The 24,829-nt window shown below is 29.9% G+C and overlaps 2 protein-coding genes across 6 annotated transcripts in view; one reads left to right on the top strand and one right to left on the bottom strand.

The window, feature by feature from the left end:
• The window catches only part of RfC3 (replication factor C subunit RfC3), a 38,862-nt gene extending 33,822 nt beyond the window's left edge, over positions 1–5,040 (top strand). The window contains exons 5-8 of the mRNA XM_088234327.1: positions 87–246; positions 2,357–2,571; positions 4,011–4,088; positions 4,834–5,040. Of these exons, the coding sequence (XP_088090453.1) occupies positions 87–246; positions 2,357–2,571; positions 4,011–4,088; positions 4,834–4,991 (611 nt within the window). The 3' untranslated portion in view covers positions 4,992–5,040. The remainder of the gene's footprint in view (positions 1–86; positions 247–2,356; positions 2,572–4,010; positions 4,089–4,833) is intronic.
• A 2,341-nt stretch (positions 5,041–7,381) lies between these two features.
• Positions 7,382–24,829, bottom strand: part of LOC148276402 (carboxypeptidase D) — a 43,954-nt gene continuing 26,506 nt past the window's right edge. Inside the window, exons 3-11 of one of the 5 annotated variants that reach the window (XM_088234320.1) lie at positions 19,372–19,527; positions 17,839–17,972; positions 16,962–17,098; positions 16,131–16,318; positions 14,624–14,800; positions 13,834–13,952; positions 13,083–13,259; positions 11,883–11,975; positions 7,382–7,873 (exon numbers count right to left, since the gene is read on the bottom strand). In XM_088234320.1, coding sequence (XP_088090446.1) covers positions 7,733–7,873; positions 11,883–11,975; positions 13,083–13,259; positions 13,834–13,952; positions 14,624–14,800; positions 16,131–16,318; positions 16,962–17,098; positions 17,839–17,972; positions 19,372–19,527 — 1,322 coding nt within the window. In that variant the 3' untranslated portion in view covers positions 7,382–7,732. Of the gene's footprint in view, positions 7,874–9,338; positions 10,743–11,882; positions 11,976–13,082; positions 13,260–13,833; positions 13,953–14,623; positions 14,804–15,414; positions 15,479–16,130; positions 16,319–16,961; positions 17,099–17,838; positions 17,973–19,371; positions 19,528–24,829 lie in introns of those variants that run through there. The other 4 variants (XM_088234319.1, XM_088234321.1, XM_088234322.1 and 1 more) reach the window with 4 other exon arrangements.

Raw genomic sequence — 24,829 nt, 5'->3', positions numbered from 1 at the left:
GCCCTTGTTAACCTTTCAACTGCCACAATAGGAATATTAATAAAAGTGTTGTTTTGATGAATGAAATTGTTGTTTTTGTATTCCAGTTATAGAAAAATACACGGATAATGTTCGTTTCTGCATCATCTGTAACTACCTAAGCAAGATAATTCCCGCCCTCCAATCTAGATGTACTCGCTTCAGATTTGCTCCCTTACAACCGAGCCAAATTATTCCACGAGTGGAACATATTATCAAGGAAGAAAGGTAAGAAATCTATGTTTTACAATGGAAACTCTACGGATCTACCTATGTCATACACCGGGAGCTTCGTGGGATCTATAGTGTAGACTAATTAAAAATACACCTAATATGTATTTTCAATAACATTCCATTGAATTGACACATTCGAAGTTTGTTGCACGTTGATCAATGGCATTGGCAAGTAGACGCAGCAACTGCACTCTGGGGCGCGATTATGAATGCTATCTTCATCGGTACATATCGAGACGGTATAAACTAACATCGATATTTATGTACGAAAATGTGTATATCTGTATGAAAATTATAAGTATGTTCGTCGGTACCCTATAATTGAACATGTTTAGAATTTATTTATTTTTTTTTATACGCCTCCACTCGTTTGCGAGTGATTTTGGCTCTTAGAAACAAGAATAAGACATTTAAAGAATATACGCTTGAGTGAACATAAAAAAAAAACCCATACCCACGAAAAAATATAATATAATGTGAGGTAGTTAAAATCAGTATGAAAGAGTTATGTGACAATAAAATATTATTACCGTCTAAATTAAACGTAAACATAACATGAAATTTTGGGCCAAAAGTAAAGAGGGACATTCAATTAGACTTATTATTTAAATTCGGCAAATAATATTTAACAAATTCAAATATTTTTATTATTTGTCCGAATTTTGTAAGAATTTAGTCAGAAGTAAATAAGTATCCAAATCGTTCTGGGCGAGTAAAAATTTTACGTTAAGAGGGAACGTATTATATTCTTCACAAATATTTTGAAGGAATTCGCTTCTTTCGTAGAGGGGGGAAAAAAAAATATATTTTAAACATATAATGTTCATTGTAGATAAAATTTAAGATAAATTTTAACTTCCCATTAGAATACGAACCCTGGAGTTGTATTACACCAGAACCTCTTTTTACACAGTGAATATGTTCCACGTACTATCGTGTAAGAAAAGTATGCTAAAAAAAGATCTGTGGTTGATAGGTTTCCTTGTATAATAATAAATTCGGGATTTAAAAAAAAAGAATTTTAGATTTTTTTTTTTTTAATTTAAAATTTTGGATTTAAAAGTCATAATAAAGATTATTCACTAACAGACAATAAAAACATACACGTTTTTACGCATTTCGTACGACATCAATTTCATCGCTCGCGATATCCAGAACTTGCATAACATTTCCGTCTTAATTTTCAGATTTTCTGGATTTAAACAAAAGTTCAAAATAACAATTTCATTTTTGTTCCATGTTTTTTTTTATTTTTTTAAATTTATACATATATTTGGACCCCTGTATTTAGTAAGTAGCCTGACGTGTCATGTACAAGGCTAAGGTACTCGGAAAAAATCCAAGAGTCCAATCACCATTGTTGCAAAGTTCCAAAACAATGGCGCGTGATAACTACTCTTAACTACAGTGTGAATATCTGTTAAAGATATTTTTTTATTTTATTTATTAATAACATATTAAAATACAATATTACAACTAAATACAATTTAAATCGTTAAGTTTCCCATTACGTAAAAGAAATAAACATTTCTTGTGTACATAATGGGGAGTGACGTCTTATAATAGATTATTTTATTTTAATCAATAATATTTTTTAAATAACATATATAAATTACAAAAAAGATTTTAACGATGTTTTCAATCAGTGTTACATAAAGAAGAATTATAGATGTAATTTTTTACTTCTTTCTTAAATATATTGTATTCCTGACTGTATTTTTTATTATCTTTGTTCATTTCGTTAAAGAAAAATATTCCTCTGTAAGTATAATGATGTTGTGCAGTAGTTGTTTTTAATTTAGGAATTAAGATATTACCACCTGTTCTAGGTCGCGTACTAATAATATTCCATCTTTCCTGCATTCTGCTTCAAGATTATGGCGTTGTAAACTGAAAAATGGGCACTGAAATAACAGATGTTCGATACTCTGTGAAGAAATATCATCGCATGGACAATAGTCATCATTCCTTAATTTAAACCTGTATAGGTAACTTCTCATATTTCCGTGTCCGGTAAAAATATATAAAAATATATCTGTGGTATTTCAAAACTGTATGTACTAGTGTACTTCATCAGTTCTTACAAATTAGATACCTGTTTTAGGTTGAAGGTGTCTGAGGATGGGTTAAAAGCATTGCTCACACTCTCCGGAGGAGACATGAGAAAAGTTCTGAATACACTGCAGAGTACTTGGATGGCCTACAAGGATGTTACTGAAGACAATGTATACACATGTGTAGGACACCCGCTCAGGAATGATATAGCCAGCATCGTTAGTTGGCTTCTGAATGAAGATGATTTTGCCTTGTGCAACAAAAGTATCCTTTTTAAATAAAAAAATGTAAAAAATGCACTCTATAACAGGCGAAACCAAAGTGGGATTTTCTGTACGAAAATGTATATACAGTCAAACTTGGTTATTACGAGGAAGATAGGACCAACTGAATTTTCTCGTTATAATACTTATTATACCAGATCATTATGCATATTGTCACTAAGGAAACAAATAAATAACTTAATTAAAACAGACAATTTTAAAATAAAACCTTTGAATAAAATTACAATGAATCCTCACAAACATGCCACTTTCTAAATTTCATAAATGATAAATAAACATTCTTATTATTTCACACTATTGACACTGTGGACAAGGATTTTTTTTACACACTTTAACATTTTATAACCAAGTTTGACTGTATTTGTATGAAAAGGTGTTTTCACAGGTAGCCTATAATTAAACATGTTTTAAAAAGAAATCTATATGATTATTAAATTTTTCACAACTTAATTGACAATTACTTAATTGAAGATAATTAATGTTAACTTCCTATTGTAATCCCAGACCATGGGGGGCGATTACAAATGCTATCTTCATCGGTATGTATCGAGACGGTTATAATTAACTTTTCTACTATCTTTGTCTGCCTCGGTATTACAAAGCCGACTTTACCGACATGTTGACAGGTGTTTTAGGAAGATATGACTATCGTTAAAAAGCAATGAAATGGTCATATTTAGTTTTCATAGTAGCAACTTTTTTTCCGAATTGCTGCCATTGCACTTTACGACACATGCGCATGAATATTATGTCATCTCCAAGGTCAAATGATCTGACGCATGCGCTGTAACTATCTGGAACTTTCAATTCTTAACCGCTAGATGGTGCTGTCACTGATGTCTTAACTATCCTACTTTATATAATATTTAATGCATTTTTTCTCTTTCGTATTTTAAATAGGCTTCTTTGATAAAAATTAGCTATTTCAAAACGATTTAAAATTCAAATAAATCGCAGTTAAGGCAAAATGTACTCAATTGAACATGATTTTGTGTCTCTTCAACAAGGGTAGGGTAGGGGTGCCCTCGATAGCTATTGATGTACTTACCTCAAAACTCGTAGACATAGAGTTGATAGTATATCTTCCTAATTGCTCGGAAGAATTTATCTTGAACTATATTGTCATAGTGAAGATATGGCTTCCGTTTCATCCGATTGTTAATCACCCTCCTGGTAGTAAACCTTCAATTGAATACTACAGCTGATATTGTGGTTCTTAAGCCTCATACACCATTAGGTTATAAGGGAACGAAAGGAAATAAATTTAATCTACGGAAAAATATTTAATATTGTACTCTATAAAAAAAATGTATATTCAATGTTAATTTTGCCAATAGTTAGAGATGTGTTAACATATTTAACTAATCCGTATTCAAATGTTCATCATTAATGAAATAAAAGTCCTTAATCACATAACAGAAATAAGGGATCTGAAAAATGCCAAAGGTTTGGCTCTGGGCGATATTCTTACAGAAATCCACCACTTTATTCAACGGAGTAAGTACTATGCACTTATTAATTTGATTCACAGGCTAGATTTATTACGTAAGGTGTTTGGGAGGGTGCACCGTTTAAGAGTTAAATACATAACAAATAAAAAAATACTGTGTACAAAAATTCTGGTAATTATCTGCCAAAATTAACCGAAATGACATCTTTACACTCTTGGTTATTTGATAACCACACAATGGCTTCATGACGTATTCCGCTTTTTCAATAATTTTATTTAATTGTCTTACATCCCATGTTTTTCTTCATTCTATTTGTGTCATTTTATGTGTTAATTATCACAAATCATGTATATTTCTAGTCTATATTTTATTCCGTATTTTTGCGGAAATTATTGTGAACTTGTGAAGTCAAAACAAAATAATTTTCAAAACAATAAAAGTAATGTTTTTTTTGATAAGTGAAATGTTTAAGTACGCCTTTTTAATGGTTATTTTTTCTTTGTAATTAACTTTGAAAACTGCAAATAATATGTGGACTCATAATATTTTACGATTGAATTTCTATAACAGACTTACCTAGGATTTTTTATTATCTTCACCAATAATTCTTTCATCTCATTTTGCCCCATCGTCATCAATTCCTGTTTCAAACAACATCCGAAAACGATGTTCTATATTTGGCTGTGTATTAGAATGGACCCACTTTCACCATATCTTACAGAATTGTCAATTTACTTATGCTATATCATGAAATGAATGCATAGGTTCATAATGTAACTTGATTTTTTCAGCTGAACTACCTCCTAATGTTCTTGTAGAGCTTTTGATGAAGATGTCAGATATGGAAATGTACCTGTCGACAGGTTGTAATGAAAACATCCAATTAGCCTCTCTCATCGCCGCATTCCAAATAGCCAGAGACCTCGTCAGGCCAGAAGATATTGCATAACTTGTATTATTTTAGATTTACCTTTTTTAAAAATAAATTATCATTTTTACAACCCGCCTATCCAATTTTTAACCCTTTGATAAACTTTAACCATGTTTTTTTTAGATGCCCCATAAATGTATTTATTTATACACGGCATTTCTGCCATTTACATATACGTGGTTGAAAGAGTGCTTAAAAATAAAAATATTAATAAATCGAGTATGATATATTAATATACTCGTAATATAGATATTATAAATTACTTGAAATACATACATATTTTAAAGTAATTATACAATAACAAAATACAATAATCAATCAAATTTTAACTATTCTAACCCAATCTCCTGAAGTTGATTTGCTCTTTTTGATAAAAATATGTTGGTCACTTTATTTTTTAAGTTAGGCAGAGATAAACTAAATATATCAAAATATGATGCATATTTATTCCCGGTATTCTGGAATCTAAAAATAGATGAGTTATATTGAGCTATCGTCGAGCTATCATGATTGCTATCCAGATTTCCTATCCAACCTCTCTGATATTCACATCTCATTCCCTACTCATATCCAATAAACATGTATTTAAAATTCTACATAAATATCTAGTAATAAATAGTGTTAAGTTAAATATGTTATATAACATGTAAAGTTTTCAAAATATTAAACACTATCACACTAACTTGTATATTATAGTACTAACACATGTGTAAATAGCTTAATAAACGAAAACTCGACACTAACACCCCAGTTGAGAAGTGAAAAGACCATAAAAAACTAAGGAGAAGACTGTTAATTATATATAAAATTTTATTGTACATGTGTTCGGATTAGGGTGTATATTTTAAGTGTACAATGATGTTGAATTTTTATGTATTACTATCCTAAAACTCAACAAACTTATCAGTTTTGAAAGAGAATATTAGGAGCTATAAGGTTTCATATTACGATTTCATATCTAACATTGAAGTCTAAAAATGGGCGTGGAAGCCTCCTATAATATCGTTTTGAGGGTGTGTTGGCGGGCTTGGCTTGGACACAGTTTGCGGACGCCTCAGGAGTCTTAACCTAAGTTACTCTTCTTCACACCTACGAGCTCCCGCCGTCCTGGAAGGCCGTCAATGACGATATTTCAGCTTTATTCGGCGGAACTAAGGGATGCAGGATTGACCGTTGAGTGCTGGCTAACGATAGTCTCCCGGAGGCATCTGATTGATGTCCACATGCTCCACTTAGGAGCGGATGTGGAAAAAGAAAGAAGTATGGCTCCTATTGTCTTTATTCTCAAACTTCAAATTCTCTGCAAACAACTAACTGTTATAAGACTTTTTGTTCTTTTTTGTGTAACATTTTTGTGTGTGATTTGATATTTTGCCATACTCTAATAGCGTTATAGTTTTGTTCAGATATATTATTTTTATTGTAAGACTTCTGTGTGACAGGGGTTAAGTTTTCAGGTGAATTTTCAATGAATAGTTTACAATTTTACATAGATATCAAAATAGATTTTTTTAAATATGCATTTGACCAAAGTAAAAGTCCTATTTTATATGAAACAAATGTAATAATAAATACCTTAATCAATGAGATGATATTTGCAGGCATAGGGCTTAGATATGAATGAAAGCTGTGTCCATAATGTAATAAAATATTTAAAGAAATCAATGATTGGTTAGTGGAAACTGAATTAACTTGAAGTAGGAATAAATAACACCCTATAAATAAATATTTTTTATTTGAATAAGTTCATAAGAGGTCCTACCAACCCGGTTACATCTACACAATTACTAGAATATTTAGAATTAAAATTACTTACTATATAATAGTAGGAATATTTATTGTGTCGAATATTTTTTTTTTTATTGCTCTGATATTAAATAATTCTTTCAAAAAATAACATGGATTATAAATGGATTATAAATATATGAATTCATTTTGCGGATGGGAAGACAATGAATACTTTATCACAATATAATTTCGAGTTCATTAACATTATAACTACTTCTACTACAGTTAATGCACTTACTAATCTACCACATCACAAGAGAGATTTTTATATTTTGTTTTTTTAATATATTTTTTATGTGACGTTAATAATACATGAATAAAGACTATTTTTTTTTGACAGATTTAAACATGATCCTAGATCCTAGACCAGCAGTACATATAATATGCTTTGACGTAATCGCCAGCCAAATATGAATAGCAAAATGGATCAAAATCAAATAATTATTTGACTTTTATAATAAATAATATGTATAACTAATAATTTGTTTGAGAAAAATAATTTCTTAATGTTAGTAAAGCTAGGTACATATTGTGGATTTTTACTTAACATTTATGGAGGGAAATTTATAACATATCACTACTTCTTACAATAATCAATATATTTATCTAATTTAGTATGCTTTTTTTTTTTTTAATGTTTTTATTTTGGATTCGGAAAATACTTTTATGTTTATTAATAAAGAAACGCATAAGGCATAAATTGTTTTTTTTTCAAAGATTTTGGAATACGCTTTTGAGATTTTTAAACGAGTAACAGTGATGAATATAATTTGATGGAGTGACAGTTCTATTTTTCTAAAAACACTAATTTTCAATTTCAACCTACACTTAAATTTAATCTACGTTGGAGACAATATTTTGACCAAGTCTACCTTTAAAACTGTGTGTCTTTTATTTGTACTTCTTCTAGTGTCAAAATAATAAAAAATGTATTTTAATTATAGTAAAAATAAGAGATGAGATCCCAGTGTCTACCCAAAGATGTTATTCACAAAGTTGTTCAGTCCATTAGTAAAAGTAGAAAGGATTCCAGTGGATTCTGGGGTCAGTGGAGGTCTCGGTACGTACTGAGGAGGAATGATTGGCCTATAAAATGGTCCCCCATCGATGCGCTGAAAATGTAAATTTATTAATTCCAATGGGGTATTTTCACAACAAGGAAAACAAACAGTAAAAGTATAATATCTATATTTAGAGTGGATTTTTAAGATTCTAATGATAAAATAAAATAAATATGTATTCTAAACAAGTGTTCATTTATAATTTTCTGGTTTAAAGATGACCACCACATACAAAACTGTTGGCACCTTTAAACATCACGCTTTATGACTGCGGACTGCGCTTTTAATAAACATTGCGTACAAGTTTGGCACCAAAACGTCATACATGCCGTTTGTCCCACTGGCCGCGAGTTGTCTTATTTTCGGGTAATTCAAAATATGAATATTTTGAACCTCTGTTGCCATTGTAAATTTTTGCTTATTTCAAAATAAAAGTAGACCCTATATTGTTGGCAACATTTTCTTGCAGTCAAAAATCAATCATGAAAAAATTAAGATGGCAAGTGTTTGTGACGTAGAATACGTCTCGCCTCCAGGGGCCCAGGCCTCCCTATCTAGAAAAGTGAGCACTAAGTTTTTACATCAGTTTTTTATTTTAAATTCGCGCTTATAGAAGGTATCATTAGATAAAGAAATGTACGAAAATAATAAATAAAGATAAACAACTTGCCCATTTTCTAACACGGTTTTTAGGACTTGATGAAAATATCTCTAAAATTTAAAGTAAATTAAAATGGCTCAAATATTTTGGTTAATCATAAGAATGCAAAAATATTTTAATTTTTTTTGAAAATGTAGCACAACACGAGTGTCTAATTGCATCATACAAGAAAAAAAATAGTACCGTTATTCGCTTCTCATTCACGTAAGATTATTTTGCAACTAAAATTTAGGTACTTTTTCAAATTTGTCAGTGAAAGTTCTTGGTTACTTATACACTCTTCAGAGGCAAGTATGTAGTATTGGAAAAGATTTTATTATCTACCTTTGCAAACATTTATACAATATATTTAAATGAAAATGTTTATACTCACATGTAAATAGATATAAGAAGACCTGCCACCAATATGTTTGATCATTTGTACAAAGGATATGGATGGCGGGAGAGTTGTGTAAAAACTAAGTTAAAATAAATAAAATTTTCCTTATCAAAAATACTTCTATAATATAACTTATCTAAATGTGAAATTAATATTAAATATTGTCAATGTGATGTTTAATTCATTTAAGATGAGAGTGGTTAAATAATACATTTGTTATATTAAACATGCTGTATTTTATGTAAAAATGATTTTACCCAAAAATCTGTTCGACACTCGCTAATATTCTGTCATTTTTGCTAAATTCAAATGTTTTTCTTTTGCAATCCACTACAACAATGAGTAAAATAATATTTGAATAATAAAATATAAGTAATGATTAAAATTTTCTTGCAAATGCCTATAGAACTGTTAATAAATGTTTTTAATTATCCAATTACATTTTTTTTTTTCTTCAATTTATAAATGATATTATATTTTGGAATATGTAAACACACAATCAATAGATTATTCATTTTAATATACATATCTAATCTTTCAAATATGATAAGCACTAATTTTGTTCCTTTTTTTTCATTCATTCTTCAAACCAACATGCTTATGAACTCCCCATCAAGTACTCTACAACTATTATCATTTAAGCATGCCAAAATATGTTTTATGTCAGCGTAATAATAAAAATATTAATTGCTTAATGTGACTACGTATTTTAAAATAAAATAAATTTAAGTTTGCTGGCCTTTTTTGACTTAGCTTATGATAATATCAAACAAAATAAAATCATAATTACTTTCGAAATAACCTCTTCAAAATAATTAAATGTAAACCCTTTTCATGCACAATATAGTATCTTTAACTCTTTCTTCATCTGTTACATATTTTAAAGTACACTTGAGCATTTGCACTGGCGAAGATTTTATAATCTTCTGTTTCTTTAATTTGTAAGCAAAATGAGTCATAAAAACTTGCTCTAAATAAATTCATAAGTAGTTAACTGTGACCAATTGTTGGTTATTTTTTCTACACACCTTGTTTTTTTCCTATGACAATATTGTTATTTATAACATGCTATCATCAATGACGTCTATATTATTTTAATTTCTCAGAAATTCTCAATAAATTAATATAGTCAAATATATTTTATGAAATCGTTACATTTTTAAAAAATATTTATATTTTGTCAAAGATATTACTGAATGTCTATATATATATATAAATATTTGATATATTTCTGAGATAATTAAGGTTTTCCATACAAAAATATGATGAAAAAATTCTGACTTATTTAACCATAATTACAATTTCATTACGCGCAAAAGATATAGGAATTTTCCATTCTATTTTACACATAATAACTGTTTACACAATAAGTTTTTCTATACTATTGTACAATACTGTTTATATTTACAGTAAAGTTGATGTTTTAAAGCAGAGATGATTTAATTTGCTGGGCCACATACCGTGGATGCCATTTAAAAAAAACTTTTTAAGACATTTTCGGCGTCCACTGCTGACAGTTTGTCAGCAGTTCATAACAGAAATACGAGATGCGAACCTGCTTTGGGAGAATTTGTAAGAATCGTCAGTCGACAGAGAAGCTGCAAGGCTATGTAAAAAAAAAATGCTTCAATTGAGAAGCGGCCATGAATAGTTTTGTATGTTGTTTTAGTAACTTAAAAATTAAATTAATCTCTTAAATATGTAAGGTATAAAATAATGGTGGCAAGGGAAAGCAATAGAACATGAGTGGGTGAGGAATGTAGGAAGGGTGGTTAGTTACTAGGGAATAGGATTTCCCCACTTCCGGCTGCTGAGTAAACAGTTTTCCTATTTGGTTGGTACGGCTTCCGCGTGCGGGAGTTATGTTTCATGAAGTACCCCTGCAGGGAACAATATGCAACATTCTAATTATATATGTACAAGTGAAAAATTATGGGAATACTTTACTTAATTAGCATGTGTTTTATAACCTTTCACCACGTGCCCCACCTACGGATCCCATTGGCTCTTCTTTTTATACACTTTAACAGGATTTCAATGGCCACTAATTTTCATTGAAATTTTGCTTCAATAATGATGCTAAAAGGTATTTAAAAAGAACTATAGCAAAGTGGTTAAATGGAATCCGTATATGGTGAATGAAAATGTAAAATAAAGGATGTTTACATAGGAATGTTTATATTCTTTGAAATTGATAAAAACCCACCTCAATAATAGATATAAAAAAATATTTTTAAAAGATCAATAAAATATTCTTAAATAAAATAGATTTGAAAATTACACTTGCAAAATCCCTCCAATGTAGAAAGGTGTTTTTATGGATGATGTAAATAATGCATTAATATACAGGGTGTTCTTTAAACCCTGTCACATCCGAAACTACGATGATTAGTATGGGCAAGAAGATATATTAGCATATTTTAAAAAGTATTTAGAACAAAGATTTTTTTTTAAATAAAATATTTAAAAAACAAATAGTTGCTTACTTCTGCAGGGGAGAAGTGAGGGGAGTGCGGCGCAGTATCAGACTCCCCCCCCTTCCTCCTCCTCGTTTCACCCCTGCAGAAGTAAACAACCATTTGCTTTTTTTGATATTTTATTTTTTTTAATCTTATTAATTCTAAAAAAATATTTTAATGTGCCAATATGTCTTCATGCTCATACTGATCATCATGGTTTCGGATGTGACAGGGTTTAATGCACACCTGTATACATGTATGTCACAAGTCACAATGACGACATAAAATTTTTGACAGCTAATCATTCTTAATTATTATAGGATAATATGATTTTAACTCTTAATTTCGATAGATATATTGTTTAAATAATTAAAAAAACATATCCTTGGAATTTAGAACTTTTTACACACACAGCAATCAATATTAGTAATTACATCAGTTTATATTTCAATAAATGGTGCAGCTAAATCAAGAAATGGATAAATTATAAATTCGAATTTATCATTTTAAATCCCATCACATATTTATAAATTTTGTACAAAGTAATGTTATAAAACCTACCTTAGCAGAATGCAAGGTGACATTGAGTAATGTTGGATGATTATCTACAACCATGAAGTCCACTTCTTTCGGTGCAAACCCATTGGCATTAATCTAAAATAAACAATAAATTTAAATACGAATTTTAACTCTGAACAAAGCAAAATTGCACGGTGGAAGCAATGATTGCCGCCAACCTGAGTGATCCTCGCATGTTTCCACTTATTTACATAAAATATATTAGTATAATAACTAATTAAACTGAAAAAAATATTAATGGCTTTTTAAGATAAATTCACTGTTTTTTCTACATCTACCTACATAATATGTAAAATATAATATAATGTTTGACTAATCGAGTACCTAAGTCCTTAAATAATTTGAAAAATTAATAAATAAATAAAATAAACATCTGCCAGTTGCCAGTTGCCACTTAATGCATGATGGGGTTATTTATATTGATTACAATTATTTACATACTCAAAATTCAATGAAAGGATTCGGACAGTAAATAAAATGGCGGCCCTTGTGGAGTAATGAATGCTTGTTTCGCATGGGTTTTATGTTAGATTCCCGTTAAGATCACAACAATCAAAAGGGGTCTCTAGTTTTGATGTGTAATACTTCAATTCACCACCTCCTTTTGTGGTACAATTGCACAATAATACAAATATATACATGTATTTTTCGACAATGTTCTCTACATTATCATTTTAGTATGTTTAACATTAGCTTCTAGCTTTTTTAAAGTTTATATTTAAAAAACTTGAGCATTTATTATTTTGATTTATTTTATTTTATATATTCATACAAATATAACTAACACAATAACTCTATGAGGCCAAGAGCTCTGTGTTGCGTTGGGACACAACATAATGGAAAGTGAAAGTATGCACATTATTAAACAATAGCTAAAATTAAAATTAAAAATGATTACATAAACATATATTTTAATAAACATCTGGACAAGACGCTTAACAGTATATAAATATATGTAGTACAATGTCTCGCAGCAGTCTCCTGCAATGGTCTCTTCACTTTTAAACAAGATTCAAACTTATACACTTCTCCTGAAAATGGCTTTCATTTTGGATAACTTAATATTTTCATCCAGGACATTGAACACTCTTGCGAAATTCTCAAAAGGGAAATTTCTTTGAGCAAAAGTCGAATGTGTTTTTGGTATTAAATTATTGATTATTGTGAGGTTTGTTTAATTACCTCTAATTTGTACACTCCAGGTAAGAGTACCCTCCAGAACTCTCCATATTTGGTAGTTTGGAATCTTACATCCCTTCCCTTGATGTTCAAGTACGCTTTCTCCACTGGATTACCATTCTCGTCCATCACAAATCCTTGCACTCCTCGGTGAGCTTCAGATAGGAACTTAATGAGTGACTGAAAAAAAATAATTTTACTTTAAGTTAAATAAATACATAGTTTTTTATAGATTTATGTAAATACATCCGCAGCTTTTTTATTGTATTAAAAATTCTGCTAAGAACTGAACCCATTTGTATTGTCAATCCAATTTATAACTTTAATTTCAACACGTGTCAATTTAGTATTTTTAACTGAACATCGCATGGAATGCAGGACCTGCCAATAAAGAGGGGGTTGTCAAACATTATAAAACGAAGAACACCAGAAAGATTGTCTTCTTTTCCACGCATGACAGCTCTCAGCAAACACGCTCTGTCTAATCTCTAAAGCTCTTTATTATAAACTATTCTTACTTTGTCAACTCAGTGAAAAATAAATCTCATGTATGTAATCCACATCGTGTGCCATTGAATATAATCATGACCCACATAATTCTAAATAACTGTATTGACTAATCTCAAATCCGGATAATCTTCCAACGGCTGCAAAAATCTGACAAGAATGTTTTAATAATTTTCATAAATATGCAACATTGTTTCGCAGTTGTAATGTGTACAGATATTAAGACATATTTTTCTATCATACTTACAGCTTTATTGTCTTGCCAATACTTTGGTAGTTCGTGAGCTGGAGGGAACTTGCAACAAGATAATTCTAGGGTGACTTCCATACACCCATACCAGACGTAGTTATAATCCTGCATTCCACCTTAAATCAACATAATTTTACAGTGATTACCATGCAAGTACCTACTAAGTAAAATGTCGTGAGAAATATATTAACTATTCATCAAACGAGAGCCAGAGTTGTAGAGTCTTATTCATTTTCCTATCATATAACTTCTTAAAGACATTGCAATTGAACCAGGTTGTGTTTCCGTTGCTAGTGTTGCGGACTAGGAATTCTGACTTTCAATTCAGAATCTTGCCGGGATAATGAAGAAAAATTTTATATAATATATTGGAAAAGCATTTTTATTTATCATGCCACTTATTTTAATAAATTAACAAAGTCGACAAAGTTTTTCCAAATGAATCATTCTTTTAATTCTAAAAGTCGTTTTGGTAAAAAAAATTAGGCGTGTGGCGATAGTGGGTCAGATTAGACCAAGTTTTAAAAGTTGCCTTTCAGGACTTTTTGTAGGTTTTTCAGTTCAATTAAATAAATCAAAATGTGCTGTGATTTACTGAGAAGACATATATTAAAGTTTTGTCTTTGATGACGATTTCGTTAAATAAAATTATAATTTCAAGTATCCGAGCGCACCAAAATAACTTTTCACATAATCAATATTTTAGGGTCCAATGGGACCCAACTTTGGTTGGTACGAGTTAATAAAGTTTTTTTTTATGTTTTAGTATTAAAGATGTTATTTTTACCTGTCAAAGGATACCACGCCGCTCCATTTGTGATGCCATTTTCAAAGTTTTGGGATCCAGACTTGCAAGATATACCCCGGGACATCTTGGCGTGGTTGTTAGAGTAAATGAGGGAGAGGTGTTTGAACACATCATCATCTGGTGTCAGTGAAGGTGATGAAGAATAACTTTGGAAGACTGCTCCCAGGGGACATGTAAATTTTAACAAATAAATAAACTTACTATTCAATGAACATAATAAACAATATTTAAACAATAATTGACTGCTTAATTATCAATTGGATGCATCAATCCACAAAATGTTTCCTACTTGCAAATATTTTTTTAATATGCATCATTGAGGCAAAAGAAAATATTTTCTCTCTACTGATATATAAGCTATATAGCAGATATTTACATAGTTAGATGCATAGATTTTCACGGCACTGTTATCAATATGTAGTCTTTTTTTTATGATCCCGCGTAGGTTGGATTAGTTCCGGCATTTTTGTTACCATTTTAGGAGCCATCTTTAGGGTAGACCATGTATTGTGTAGAAAAAAATATGTCATTGTACCATGTCGCAGTCGGCAGTACATTCAGGTACATTCAGTGCCATTTTTGCTGTGCATAGTGTAAGGAACCATGTTGAGTTTAATTCATTTAAGCCTGTCCAACCTACACGAGATCATCCAAAAATGACGATACATATGAATGGCAAGTTTACTCATTCATATCTTATATTGCATTTATGTAAGAACTGATAGCCTAGCATATTGATTTAGAAAAATTGATAAATAAACTTATCTTACCCGAGCATAATGCAGAAGATCGACAAATTCCTTTGTATTTAAGTAGCATGTAATTAAATAAAGTTCATTTACTGTTGGTACCAAATATCAATAAATTACACAAATTAATGAAATAATAGAAATAATAAATTAAATAAAGATTATATCTAGCAACACCACCTAAATTAAAAAGTACCAATTCAATTTTTTTAAATAAAATGGCTGCATAATATAAATGTCTAACTAATGAATTCTATCCAACTTGTTACAACACTAATTTATTTTTTATTGCTCTTTTTTTTGGAACAAGAAGCCCAATTACAGACTTGAGAAAAATCCCATTAAATTTTTGTGTTCTCACCACTGATGTATGATTAAATAGAGATGATGCTTCATAGAACGATAGTTTGAAACTATGTTCTAAAAAATGAGCGTTGTCGTATCAACATTGCCGTGCAAAACGCTCAATAGAGTAAAAAGGACTAACTAACTATGCCAGTTTACTGTGAATTCAAAGCTGTATGTCGCACCTTTTTACGCTGCTTCACACTTACCGACTACAAATTAAGTTCCGGAACGTAAGTCAAATGGAACACAAAATAGGTGCTTAGTGCTGCATCTACTATACAAATATGTATCAATGGTTCTCACAGGAGATCCTCTACCTACAGATTTATGATCCATGATGACAGTATTTATTAATATACAAGTATAATATGCTTTATAAAATAACCTACTAGAGTTGGGAGTGTTATCGAATGGATAACTGGCAACCAATGCTCCTCCGTGTAAGGATCCAGACAACACAAACTGTATCTTGCTAATCCATTCTTTGACTGCTTCTGTTTCTGGTTGAGCTTTCTTGTTATTCTGCTTAAAGTAGTCAGGGAAGTTGCGATTTAAATCAAATCCTCTTGCATTATATCTAAAAAGAAAAAAAAAGCATTGCATAATATTTGATTTGAGTAACTAAATCATAAAAAAAATAGTATCCTAAGCAGAGATTTGAAATACTATGAATACTTCAATTAAATTAAAACCTGCAGTAAAAAAATAAAAAATAATTATTTCATTTCCTTGCTGATTTAATACATGAGAAATTACATCCAAGTTTTGAAGATAAATGACTAAAGTTTAGGTCTGTGGTAGTATGAGTATGCTGATAATTATACATAAATTGGCACTGTATAACAAAATTTCATAATTTAGCCAATAAAATATTTTCTTAATTATTTTTACTTTGGCTATTCCATTTTACAAGAATTTCCAGTTTTAATTATACATAAATTTTCTTTAAAGAGATAAGTTCATAATATTCATGTCGGAAAAAGAAAATACCCCTATCCCCTGTCCCCACAAAGACAGTGTTTATAATCTGTACATTATCAACACATGATTATGTGAGTATGGTTTGTGATTATGTATATTATATTATATATATGATTTTGTATATTAAAGAGATAACGGTAGGTATATTAAAAAGAGGGCAATCGGGAAACAGAAATGAGAAGAAATCCTTGAAATTAAATTAAATAATTAAAAATATTCTGTTATAATAAAAAGGATACCTTCCAAGTCCACCATCACACTGTCCTTCTTTACTGACCGCATATCCATCTGGATTCAAGGATGGTAGAATATGAATGCGGGTATTATCCAAAAGCCACTTTATGTAGCTATCTGTTTCGTAAGATGTCACCAAATACTGAAATTACAAAAACAGTAAATATGTAAATTCCTAATGAATAGAGATTCCTTAAAAATGGGCTGTGGTAGAATATTGCAAATAAGTCAGTATAACCAATACAACTCTGTAGTTAGGGTAGTATTCCAATATTGACACATAACCAGAGACTATACACATGTAATATTACAATAAACATAATGCCTACTTCAAAATACATTTTGTTCCCACTTATTTAGGCAAACAACACAGAATATTTGTAACTTAGATAGGAAATATTATTTATTATTTTTATTAAACTATTTTGAAACATTACATAAGTCCTTCTCACTAGGACAACCTGTTCTGATGAGGACTGTTTATTTTTCACTCAAATATATTTTTTTAATATTTCTTCTTTGTTGATATGCTTCAGCCAAATTTTGATTTCTTTATTGAAAACTTATTTATTTTTGTCAACTTTATTATCTGAGGAAGCATGTCAAATAATTTTTCTAAAAATAATCTTTGTATCTTTGACCAAACATAAAAAATAAATTTTAATTTGTATACTTTTGTTTGGAATCAGCTAAAGATGGTCAGTTCTAAAAGTAATTAAATTTTTTATCTTTATTGACACATCGTGATATAGAAACAGTATTTACAAGTCACAAACAGGCAGACGTCAATAAAATTATTAATGACAATAATAAAGTGTAAAATCAGGTGGAGGTTTGCGTATAATTTATCAGTACTTATACATGTTTATAAAATACACTAACCTGAATCATATGAAGTAATAGTTCTTTTCCAACAGCCTCATTTCCGTGAATGTTTCCTACATATTTCACATCAGGTTTTCCTATCATATGCTCATATGGTGAAGCTGACACAACCATTACCCACAGTTCACGACCTACAAAGTTGAGATATGTAGAATCAGCAACTATTTGAAACACCTGTAGCATATTATATGTTTAGATCATTTGAATTAAACTCCGATAATTGAAAGCATGATTTTCACTTTAATTTAGATGCTGATTGTGTACATAGGATGACAGAAGGCATGTTATGCTTGTGAGCAAATATGCGAGAACCATTTTTTTAAACTTTTGCAGGAATTAGCAAAGATTATGCATAGTAGTAGGAAAACCTATTTTTTATTTTTTTACTTATTTTCAAAAACATATACAATAATCTTAAAATTAAAGTCCTGCTGAATTGTAAGCAGCAGGTATTTTTTTTCAATGTTTTAAACTTAACCTACATTAATTTTAATTATATTTGAAAATCATTGCATATTATACCATACTCACATATTTTATTTAAAAAAATTAAAACTTTTTTCCAATAGCTATAATTTGAGCATATGTCTCAACTGCATTAATTTCACTATTCTTAATATTGTTTGGTAACATGTTACATATTTTAGGTATACTGTATTGCAGTGTCCTTTTGCCGTTTTTATCAGAATATCTAGGAACATCCACCCTTCCATACTAGTAAACCTGGTGTTGTAATCATGTACCAATTTGTGTTTATACTCGGACTGCGACGCATGCCAACAAGTTATAATAAGTTTTATCTAAGTAGAGCCCTAACGGATAATTTATTTACTGATATATACATTAATGATATTGAATTCTAATAACAAATATTCTTCATTTAATTGTAAAAATATTTTTATTGACTAATGTAATAATAATGTTTGGATAATTTATATAGCGACATTTTTGTGAAAATCACCTCAAGGGCGCTGTACAATAAATAAATATCCCAGCACGTCTTGCAGCTACAGAGCGCATGGACAATTGGGATTCTAGTTCCTCGTCTCCAATTATGATATATTACAATTATGATATATATGAGCTAGATAACAGAATGTCTTGCAGATACAGAGCGCATGGACAATAAGAAATCTAGCCCCTATTTACATTTTTATTTTTAAATTTTTTATTTGACAATGAAGTTTTGAGTTTAAGTGATATTTTAAAAACGAAATAAAAAGCAGATTTATAAAATTAGAATTTAGATTACAACAAGTCTTGCAGCTACTGAGCGCATGGACGGTTGAAATTCTAGACCCCATTTACTAAATTTAGATATTAGATGGTTGATAACATTTGATAGTTGACTAGTATGACAGTCTAAACAAAAAATCGTATCAAAACTAAAAAAACACATAATTCTATATGAATCACAGTCTATATTAAATTTAAAACATTTTGATAAAAATTAAGTATTTTATTCTAAAAGTGCATTTATTAATTTATATGGTTACTAAATGTAATTAAAGTATTATGTAGTGTTGTTACCTTGCACAGATTTTCCGATAGAATATAAAGCAGTAAGGTTGGGATATCTGGCACTTGTTGCTCTAAGGAATCTCGTCATCTCTTCGTGGTCATGATAAGTAAATTCAAGTCCGGTGCCCTGATCCTTAAAGTCTCCATTGAAAGGAACAACGGGTCCTAAAAATAATTCAAATTCATTAACTCTTTTAAACCTATAACTTACTTTATTCGATTTTAAAAAACCTGGCTGTGTACATCAAATTTAATATCATGGAAAAATCAATATAGGTACTGCAAAATGTGATTTCCTGTGGAAAATCTGTGTGCCATTTTGCATGTGCTCGTTTTTAAACCCGAAAATTGTGAACGAAAACTTGTTTTTTATACATCCATAGTTATATAATATAACTGTTGAAACCTATTCTAAATACAATTTATAAGTTCAACGTTATTCTCGATTTGTGAAATGAAAGTATTTTAATTTATTTATTTTACCTTTGTTGGTAAATTTGCAGTTTCATTAAAATATAGTAAGTATTCACACTTGATAAAAGTTACCTATATCTTCAATAAAGTTGTTTCCAGTTTCCATTAACACTTGTAATGGACTTTCACAAATTTCACTCATCTCTACTGGTTTACCACATGATCAACTGTTCGTGTATTAAATAATCTTAACAACTATTGTCGTTGAACTATTTGTTTATTTTTAAACAAGTGCGATGTAGTTAGGAATATTGTCTATACATATTGTGATCCAATGAAACAATATGACTTCCTATATGGGAGTTTTCAAATATTTCTAGATGATCTCAATTATTGAATACATCTATACTGACATACTCAAAATATTGTTGGTTAAAAACTAATTAAAAATAATAAAACGACCGTTACAAAAAATCCTGTTCTAAGTGTTTGTTGTCCTGAATACAGTCGACATTAAAATATAGTGCATCATTTCAGTTTTTTTATTGTTATTTCTTGTTTAGTTTAACTTAGTTTTGTTCAAATTAGTTTAACAGATCCATCCTGGCATTTATCCATAGGTTCATTTTATATTCTCCTCGAGATCATATCCTGGGGTAATTACTACAACTAGTAACTCCAAAATCCTGCTTTTGGAGTTATAAAAATAAATAAATAAAAGAAAATAAATTTTCAATATTTCTTTGTGAATGCTTCAAATAGACAAGCCATGATACATTTAAATAATAGCATGATGATTTAAATGCACAACTTGTATACGTAAAGTCTTCACGAAGAAGGATACAAAAATGTTTTTTTAGTGGTACCTCAAAAATTCTGATTTTGAAGTTACCTAGATCTAAATTGAGTGAAAACATTTTTTAGCAGTGAATATGAAAGTCTAGGCATTTACAGGGCTTATGACCTATCATTGGCTGGTTTAAGTGGGCAATTTACACACTGTGTAACATTCATAATTCTGCCTATGTTTAAACATCCATATTACTTCGACTCTTCTGTCTGTTGATTTTTGTGATCGGGGCATTGAAAGCAGTAAAAGTAAATTCAAAAAATATAAATACGCGAATCTTTTGAAAACAAAGACTTTTTTTGAAAAAATAAATAAATTTACCGTTCATCACAGCTAAAAAAAAAATGTTTTTGCAATGTGCGGATCTGAAAAGACGCCGCAAGACCTTTAAAACAGATTCGGGTAAGTGGGTACAGGCTTCAATGTATGTTGATTTTTGTGAAGTAAAAGAGTAACCTTTGTCGTGTGGGTGAGATTCATCAGAGGAGGGAATCCAGCCTGTCTGCAAACATTTGGACACACTCAAAACATTTTTGAAGTTACCTTGTTGTAGTTGGAAAACCCACAATCAAAACATGTCTTCTATTTTTTTTCTATGAAACCTTAGTTAAAGATAAAAACTGTCTGTTTTAACAGCATTGGTCAGCAGTCAGCATGACGAAGCATGAGGTATGACACTACATGATGTAAATTCGTAAATTTATTCTTAGGCACGGGATTTCCCAGTAAAAAATACATTATAACAGAGTTCGAAAACATCATAAAATAAATATCAAAACATCCGATACCTATATGCATATCAAAAAGTGATATTTAGTTTACATGAACTAAGGGGAAATAGACGTCACAATTACAGCTTGTTTAGATAGTTAATGAATATGTAATATCTATTAAACAAGGAAAATTACAAAGGATAATAGAGAAATTAATCTCTTATCAAGTTAACTATTGGAATATCATCAAGCCCCGTGGAATCTTCATGCACATATCTGACCAATGCCTCCCCAAATCAGTAGGTAGGTATGTCCGGCTTCAGGGTGTTGGTTGAAATATTTAAAGAGGAATTCCAGTTACCATTACCCAGACTTTCTCTATGTTTGGACTGAACCAAACCAAAGGTTGAAAAGTATATCTCTAGAGCTGCTGTTGCTGCATATTATTGCCCTGTTTCGGGTTAATCCCCATTCCGGTCTACAACACACAGAGAAACGCGGGAATGTCTCTTAAAAAATAAAACAAAAAATAATTTGTAAATATCAGCAATAAATATCATGATATGTGATATCGTAATATACTCGAATTATATCGGTGATATGTATCCTTCAAACCTTGCATTATAAACAAATCATTAATGAGAAACTTTAGAGAAAAATTTTGAAAAATTGGATACAATAAATGTTTTATTGCGGACGGTAAAAATTGGAGAATTAAATTGTACTGCAAGTTTCTTGAAAATGTACGAAAAAAATAATAAAAACAAACTACTTTGAATGACGTCATTGGTTCATATGAATCAACCGATGATATGAGAGTTATGGAAGACTTCTGGTTTGCTTGCCGTGGATGGACCAATGGGAAGATCTGATCGAGAATAACCGGAAAAGAACCTCTGACATCACACGCGGAGTTATTTCAGAAATACAAAACTTTAAAAAATATATACAAATTGAGAAAAAAAAAATATCTTAGTTTAATAGTCTATTAACAAAAAGATAAAAACCACTGAACTTCTTCATTGGTTCATAATATAATTCCTAATAAATAAAATAATAAAATAAGTGAGCTGAAAAATTTTATGTCTTTATTATTAATTCGATATGTAGTATGACCATAATGGTTTATTATTTAGTTTCACATTTATGTGTTTTATTGCCCGATATAATTTTATTCAAATAGTTTAATATTTATGATAACAAAATAAATATTTTTATAGTGTTACTGGTTTTAAATACCTTCATAAAAATATTTGTTCTGATATTATTAAGTTATTTACAATGATTTTATCCATTTTAAAAATCATACAATCTTGAACAAAAAAATATATGACAAGAAAAAAATGAAAAAAACATAATACCAATTACAGATTTAAAAAAATAAATGAACTCGATAAAAAATACAAGTTAGGCAGGTATTTTAGTAAAACCCAATATAATAAACAAAATTAAAAATGATAAAATGAATTTTCGTTTTTGTTTTAAAATTATTTTACTACTTAACAATAAATTATAACGCATCTTATTTAACTAATTTATAAATAAGCAATAATTCAGTCAGATGAATCTCACCCCCATCAATAAAGGTTTCAGCTCTTTAACTTTACAGAAAATAACAGATGAAAGGAATTTGGAATTTCGGAAGTGAATGTTACACAGTGTGTCAAGTGGCCACTTAAACCAACCAATGATAGGTCGTACGCCCTGTAAATGCTTAGTCAGTTATATTATTTTTAATAAAATTTTCTCCATTTCTGTTGTAATACATTATTTTAATTGTAATACATTACTTATTCTTTCACTTTTTTATTTGGGTTCGACCTAAGTTTGTGTTCAGCACTTTATTTCTTATCCGTAATACCGATTGAAAAGAGTGTTTTATGCTCAACACTCTTCATTTCTTATCCGTAATGCCGATTTAAAAGAGTTTTTTGTGCTCAACACTTTTTGTTTCTTATCCGCAATGCCGATTTTGAGGGGTTTTTTGTGCTCAACACTCTTTATTTCATATCCGTAATGCCGATTTAGAATGTTTTTACTATCAACACTCTTTATTTTTTATCCGTAATGCCGATTCATAAGGGTTTTTATGATCAAAACTATTTCTTATATGTAATGCAGATTTATAATGTTTTTCACTATCAACACTCTTTATTTATTATCTGTAATGCCGATTTACAAAGGCCTTTATGTTCAACACTATTTTAAAATCTACAATGCCGATTTATAAGAGTTTTTAAGCTGAATACTCTTTGTATTATTTATGTAAGTATTAATAAATAATTTGTACATTTTTATCGGCCTCGTGGTGTAGTTGTCATCACGTTTATCTACCATGCAAGGGGTCTCGAGTTTGATTCCCGACATGGTTGATATGAAATATTTATTTAAAAATGTATTTTTACGCCAGAATATTTCATAGTCCCTGGACTGGCACCTAAAGCGTAAACTGGTCATCTTACCTTCATGTAACAAAAAATGATCAAGTTACGCTGCGATTGGTGTATCAATGCAGTGCCTTATGCATTATTAGGTGCGGAAAGGGAATAATGAAAATTTATTAAATTATTATGTCTCTTGTGTTTGAACACTTTACACTAGGTATAGGTATTCGTATCCCTGACACCAGCGTTTCAAATTGCTGCCGACAATTTATTCCGCCTAAGAATGTTAAGTAGGTAATGATAAAGATGTGCAATATTTGCCATGGTATTTACAGATCTGTAAGCTGAGATTACGATACTAGACTATTTTGTATTTTTTTATATATTCAATGAAGTCATTCTCCGGCATTCAGGAAACGTGTTGTTTATTTTTTTGTTACACAAAGTGAACAAATACACGACATAGCTGTATCACTCATTGCGGTGGGCCACTTGGTTACAAGCGATGTATTATAAAACTAGTATTAGAAATATACATAATTACTCTGTGTACTGTAATTAAACTACCAACACGGACCAACTGAATTTGCACCTAACGACAAATTTTCCAGGCGCCATTGTTTAAAATCTAGAGCCGGAAAATTACGATTTTTTGTTTTAACGATATACCTACAATGAGGAAGTTCAGTGATTTTTCAGTTATTGTATTAGCCGCTAAACTATGAAAGAGCCTACCTCTTCATATAAAAAATGCACCTTCTCTAGCCATTTTCAAGAAACGCCTGAAACATTATTATATATCCCCAGAATCCTGAACTCCCAGAGTTTTTACTGCTTTTTTTCTTTTTTTTTTTCTTAAATATATATATTTGTCCCTTTTTCTTTCCTTGGTTTCTCTTTCTCTCTCCTTCCAAATTCGTTATCTGGTCCCACATTCCTCATCCTTTAATATGTATAACATAATGTACTTTTTTCATTAATGTGCAAGCCTTATCTCCCAATTAAAAAACAGGTGTTTTTAAAAATTAATTAGGTTATATTTTTATCTTAACATATGTATGTATATTTTCCCAATTAAAAAACAGGTGTTTTTTTTATTAATTAGG

Source organism: Micrasema longulum, unplaced genomic scaffold (genome assembly GCF_059751315.1).
Source record: "Micrasema longulum isolate JH-2025_06_02 unplaced genomic scaffold, ASM5975131v1 h1tg001225l, whole genome shotgun sequence".
Lineage (NCBI taxonomy): Eukaryota > Metazoa > Arthropoda > Insecta > Trichoptera > Brachycentridae > Micrasema > Micrasema longulum.
Note: the sequence above shows the minus strand (reverse complement) of the source record. Positions and strands in the feature narration are given on the sequence as shown.